Source organism: Ostrinia furnacalis, unplaced genomic scaffold, assembly GCF_004193835.3.
Source record: "Ostrinia furnacalis isolate ACB-3 unplaced genomic scaffold, ASM419383v2 OfSCF6127, whole genome shotgun sequence".
NCBI classification, from domain to species: Eukaryota; Metazoa; Arthropoda; class Insecta; order Lepidoptera; family Crambidae; genus Ostrinia; species Ostrinia furnacalis.
In genome coordinates, this window is record NW_021136366.1 from 274,317 (window position 1) to 280,353 (window position 6,037).

General features: G+C 36.3%; 1 protein-coding gene across 1 annotated transcript; it reads right to left on the reverse strand.

The window, feature by feature from the left end:
* Positions 1–1,058: 1,058 nt before the first annotated feature.
* On the reverse strand, positions 1,059–2,742 carry LOC114362028 (acetylcholine receptor subunit alpha-like). The gene is made up of 2 exons (XM_028317278.1): positions 2,731–2,742; positions 1,059–1,561 (listed from the first exon to the last, which is right to left on the reverse strand). Exons 1-2 carry the CDS (start codon positions 2,740–2,742, stop codon positions 1,367–1,369), a joined length of 207 nt encoding a protein of 68 aa, XP_028173079.1. The 3' UTR covers positions 1,059–1,366.
* Positions 2,743–6,037: the final 3,295 nt, after the last annotated feature.

Genomic DNA, 6,037 nt, shown 5'->3' on the forward strand with positions numbered 1-6,037 from the left:
AAAATAGAAACCTTTAACTATACATACAAGGCACTTTGTTACACATTACCAAGTACACCATTATGCTAAAAAACTAAATTACTATTAAGAAACAGGAGAAATGCCTAACTTTTTCATAAAATAGTAATGCTTGATCGTACCTAAGCTTTTGGTTAAAATGTCAGCGGGCATTTCTGCTGTTTGAAGATAACATATAGCAATCATCTTATTCTGTACAGCCTCTCTTACAAAATGGTACCTTATGTCGATGTGCTTCGACCTTCGGTGGAAAATTGGATTCGATACCAATTTTTGGGCGCTTTGGCTATCATTAAACANTACGAGTAACCAAGACATCCTCTAATAGCTTTGTCTTCTAGGACACTCGATGTAAAAGACTAAAGAATCTTAATCCATAAGTAATTAACTTTCATTTATCAGTGAAATCGCATAACCTTTAGGAAATTTATATCCTTGTGACTTCCGCTCTATATTAAATCATCTCTACAAAGTATAAAACAAAATCACTCCGTCTTTTTGTATGCTACGCAACGGATTTTAGTGTGGATTTCATGAACAGATAAAACATTTTAAGAGGAAGGTTTCAATGCAGGTAAATAGATAAGCTTTTGTGTTAATTGGTTGAAATATAACGAGTTAAAGATGTCGGAAAAACTAAGCCGTCTTGATCCTTTTATAGAGGACGCTACCTAATCTGTTTGAGATATAAGAAAAAAGTTACTGTGGGGCTTTTCTTCTTAAAAAGACCCACATAAAAGTCCGTCCGAAGCCAGGGTGGATCGCTAGTCCAAATTAATATCNGCTTCTGGTCACCGCCACTACGTTTTCTGCAAAAAAATCAAAGTTGTGCTTCAGTGTGCTGTCTACAACCTACTATTTTTTGAAGCTCACATATGTGGCTACTTCATATAAAAAATCCAGCCCGGGGACATGAGGGGCCATGTAGTTCCTGGTCTCGCAAATACAGAAAAACGTGAAAAAATAATAATTTTCATTTTATTTCTACATGTATCTTAATTAATTAATAGGCTTTAGGAACATTTTTTTGGTTTAATATGTAATACGTACCTTCTACTTCACGATCCATAACAAAAATTTTCACAATTGTATTAGAATTAATCAGGAGACACTGATATATCAACCTCAAGAAAGTGAATAATTTGATCGTAAAATACTCACTTGTTCAAGTTCGTCTTAAAATTACTAAATTATCAGAGGATAGTTGCTAAAAATAATGACTGAATCGTAACCTCTGGTTATTAAGCTATCGTTTTTGCTAAACGAATGAAAGATATGCGATGACCCTTTTTGTCCAGCTAGATTGGGCTTTTGGTTCATAGTGCATCGTCGGGTTTTGAGTATGGTATTACGCGGGCGGCGGACATCGCACCAGAGACGAGGTGGCGTACTGGTTGAAGTGCTTGTCTATGGGCACCCGGTCGTCGTAGAGCGTGGGCGCCTGCAGGATGATGCCGGCCGTGCCCACTAGCACGGCCAGCGTGAATATCCATAGAAATAATCTGTCGAGCACCATTGCAACGTATTTCCAATCTTCTTTTACCTGTTAAGATCGCAAAGTATGAGTTTGGGTGTCACCACCAGATTGAAAAGTTAGGACCTAATCTTTACCCACAAGAATTCGTATAAGTGCTCTGGAAAGGGCCTATTTACTGAATAAACTATTTCATTTCTATCTCTAACAAATAACCCTGCTCTTTCGTTTCTACTGCTTCTTTCAAAATCAGATTAGAGATCACCCCTAAAAGTTTTCAGTGAGTATAATTAAATTAAGATAGCGAGGAGAGATGTGAAGTCAAGAGTATAAAAACTGCCTTCTGCCTGCCCCGAGTGTAATGGTAACTGTTATTGTCGCTCGTTATTTTCTACTTTCCCGTTATGGCTATTTACTGTTTACGATACAAAGCTCTTGAGCAGCAATGTGTTTTATTTCTGCCATTACAATAGCTATTACATTATGGCAAAGGATACTGCACTCATTGTATGCTATGAATAAATGATACGATAATTCCAACAATGAAATTGAATTAATGTAAATGAATCTACTGCGGTTAATTGTAGGTACACATTTTAAAATGCGTTGTATTTTCTGTCATGGTCGGTTTATTTATTCAGGGTAAAATGGATTAACACCTACAATAAATAAGTTGTCCGGTCATTCGTACTTTTAAGCCTTACGCATTTTAAAATTCATCTCCCAACAATAGGAATTATAACAATAAATATTTTGCCACATCTCGGCAGATCCGACGTGCCGCAAAACAGTTGGCCACAGAATTAAACATTTATGCCGTGTCTGCGAGTAAATAAGAACGGATAAATAAATATACGCCAGACAGCCAACATGCTCTTACGTCGAGTAATGGTTTTAACGTTTGTCCAACTATAACTTACCAGACCGTCTTCAATGAAGATAAATAATTTAAAATGTCTTTCTTAAAAAAGTTTTACAGTTCACATTGCAATTGTAAAATATCTTAATTTCATTGGATATGTCGCCAGTGAGCGACTATCGTACTATTATGGACATAATATTTGTTAATAAAACGCAGTTGGCGGTTTTTTTAAGACTAACTTTTATTGCCATAGACAAAAACAATAAACAATGACCATAGATTATTTTGTTATTTTCACACCTGCCCTTAACAAAATAATCAAGTTAAAAAATAGAAACCTTTAACTATACATACAAGGCACTTTGTTACACATTACCAAGTACACCATTATGCTAAAAAACTAAATTACTATTAAGAAACAGGAGAAATGCCTAACTTTTTCATAAAATAGTAATGCTTGATCGTACCTAAGCTTTTGGTTAAAATGTCAGCGGGCATTTCTGCTGTTTGAAGATAACATATAGCAATCATCTTATTCTGTACAGCCTCTCTTACAAAATGGTACCTTATGTCGATGTGTTTCGACCTTCGGTGGAAAATTGGATTCGATACCAATTTTTGGGCACTCTGGCTATCATTAAACAACATAATAGGTTCTGAACTTCCTACAATTTCAGCCAACAAATTCTTTAAATAAATAGCCTCTTTACTGGCCTCTGACATTGAAATGTACTCAGCTTCAGTACTTGATAATGCTACATTTCTCTGCTTTCTACATTCAAAAGAAATTACTGAGTTAGACAGAGTAAAGCAGAACCCAGAATATGATTTCCTATCTGTCACATCTGAACCCCAGTCTGCATCTACAAAACCTTTAATAGAAAGATCATCTTTACTAAACACAAGACCATAGTTTTTAGTATGTTTCAAATACTTTAGTACTCTCTTTACATGTTTCCAGTGAGTTTCATTATAATTATTATTGAATTGACTTAAAAAGCTCACACTGTATGAAATGTCAGGTCTAGTCATTACTGCTAAATACATCAAGCTACCCAAAAGTTGCTGATAAGGACATTTATAACAATCATTTTCTGCCTTATCTAATTTAAGATTAATCTCCATAGGAGTACAAACACTTTTACATTGTGACATATTAAATTTCTCTAATAAACTTTCAATATACTGTTCTTGGTCAAGAGATATTACATTTTTGCTAATTTTGACTCTCATGCCCAAACATTGTTTCAACTGGCCAAGATTTTTAATTTTAAACTTTTTACTCAACTCTTCTACCAATAAATCCATAGCTGATTTACAATTGTAGAACACAAAAAAATCATCTACAAATAAAGCAATTATAACTTTTACATTTCCTTCAAATTTGGTATACAAACATGGCTCATACTTTGAATTTTTATAACCTAAACTCTGCAAATAATTATCAATTCTATCATTCCAAGCTCTGGAAGATTGCTTTAGGCCATAAATAGCACGCTTTAACTTTAATACCTTGTTATCTAACTGTTTACAATCATCAGCAATAATAGGTTTATTCATGTACACTGTTTCTTTCAGAAAACCATTTAAAAAAGCAGTTGTCACATCTAGGTGACACACATCTAAATCTAATTTTACAGCAAGTGCAAACAACAGTCGCAATGTGGAATACCGAAGCACAGGGGAAAATGTCTCATGATAATCTATACCAGCCTTTTGAGAAAATCCTTTGGCAACTAACCTTGCACGGTATCTCACATTGTTAGTACTGTCACACTTTTTTCTAAAGACCCACTTGCATTGAACCACAGTTTTGTCATATGGGCGATCAACTTCCTCCCACGCGTCGTTGTCTTCGAAAGATTTCAGCTCCTCCTGCATGGCTGCTCTCCAGAATTTGCTTTCAGGTCCATTGAGAGCTTCTTCGAGTGTGATGTCTCCTGCATCAACTTCAGTTTGGTCCTCTACAAAACACAGATTATTAAAACCATATCTATCTGGTGCTCTTCGAGTTCTCCTTGGTCTCTCACATGCAGTACTTGGTATCATCTCTACTTCTGGGGTAGTATCATGAAAATCATCTTCAGTACTTACCGAAGAAGCATCTAGATCTGGTACATAAGAGCTGTCTCTGTCATATTCTTCAGAATATGAAGTCTCTGGTCTAATCTGGTCGTCTGACATATCTGGCCTGCACTCTGGTATTACTGGCACGTCCTCTGGTAAAGATTTACTTTCAACTACTATGTCCACGGTGTTCTTCTCTGGATGTTCCATGATAATGATGTCTCTACTTGTGGTCACAGAGTTAGTAGCTGGATCATATACCCGGTATCCCTTCACGTTCTCAGCGTAGCCGACGAGAATTAGCTGCTTCGCCTTCTTGTCCCACTTGTTGCGTCTCTCCTTTGGGATATGTGTCATCACAGTACTTCCAAAAACTCGCAAATGGCTCAAGTTTGGCTTCTGGCCTGTCCAGATCTCGTAGGGTGTCTTGTCATTCAATCCCGAAACAACAGATCTATTTCTGAGGTAAACCGAGGTGTTCACGGCCTCTGCCCAAAGCTTCTTGTCAAGACCGGCATCAAATAGCAAACACCTTGCTTTCTCCACTACTGACCTGTTCATTCGTTCACACAAGCCGTTCTGTTGTGGTGTGTAAGCATTGGTCTTCTGATGCACTATTCCTTGCTCTGCTAAGTACCTCTCAAACTCAAGACTACAGAATTCACCTCCATTGTCTGTCCTGATAGTTTGGATCTTCCTGTCTTTCTGTTTCTCAACCATAGATTTGAAATACTTGAACTTTGCTCATGAACGCTTCAAACTCGGTACTTCTTTCCCAATTCCATAAAATTCAACACTTAAATTGACAAAAAATTTTAAAACAGGTAGTTGAAACAAACCACAGCTAATTTTCATAGTGGACTGTACTATGCGATAAACATGTCAGTCAATTTGACAACCTTTGTCGGAAACATTATTCAATGAAAATATTGTCCGAACCCTTAGTATTTCTCTTCGACAAATACTTTAACACATTGTAAACCACTTTTCTTTCACGACTATAATAAGATTTTAGCAATTTAATTCACAAAATCAATTGTGCACATTTAAAATAAAGTTTGTTTACACTTTGACAGCAATAGACTGACATGCAAGGTGACATGACAATGAAGTTTTCAGTTACTGTTGCCATTAAAAGAAATTAGTACCATTACTTTTCCGCAACATGGCGAGGGTTTTTATGTTCCTGTTATATTCTGAATTTCTGAGGTATTTTATTTCCCTCATCAGGTGGCGCCACTATGATCACTCGCCGGTGGCGCCAGCTGGTGAGCGGAAACATTAATTTCATAATACAGTGCCATCTATTAGTTCTAAACAAAAACAAATTGTCTTTACTTAACCCATATTATATAATGCACCGCGAACAGAACTATCTACTTGGCCGCCCAAAGTTTGACTGGAAGATAATGTCATACGGAATTAAGTTCGTCTTTTGCACTCCTTGATTATTATGCAATAAAGTTAATAAAGTTTTCAACAAATAATTATTTCAGTGGTGCACTCTGTCGTGCTATCATTACAACAACCGCAAAATTTTGAAGCTGTCAAAAACAGCTGTCACATTCTCTAATCCATATCTGTGGTCACATTGTTTCCATGACATCCACAACTTG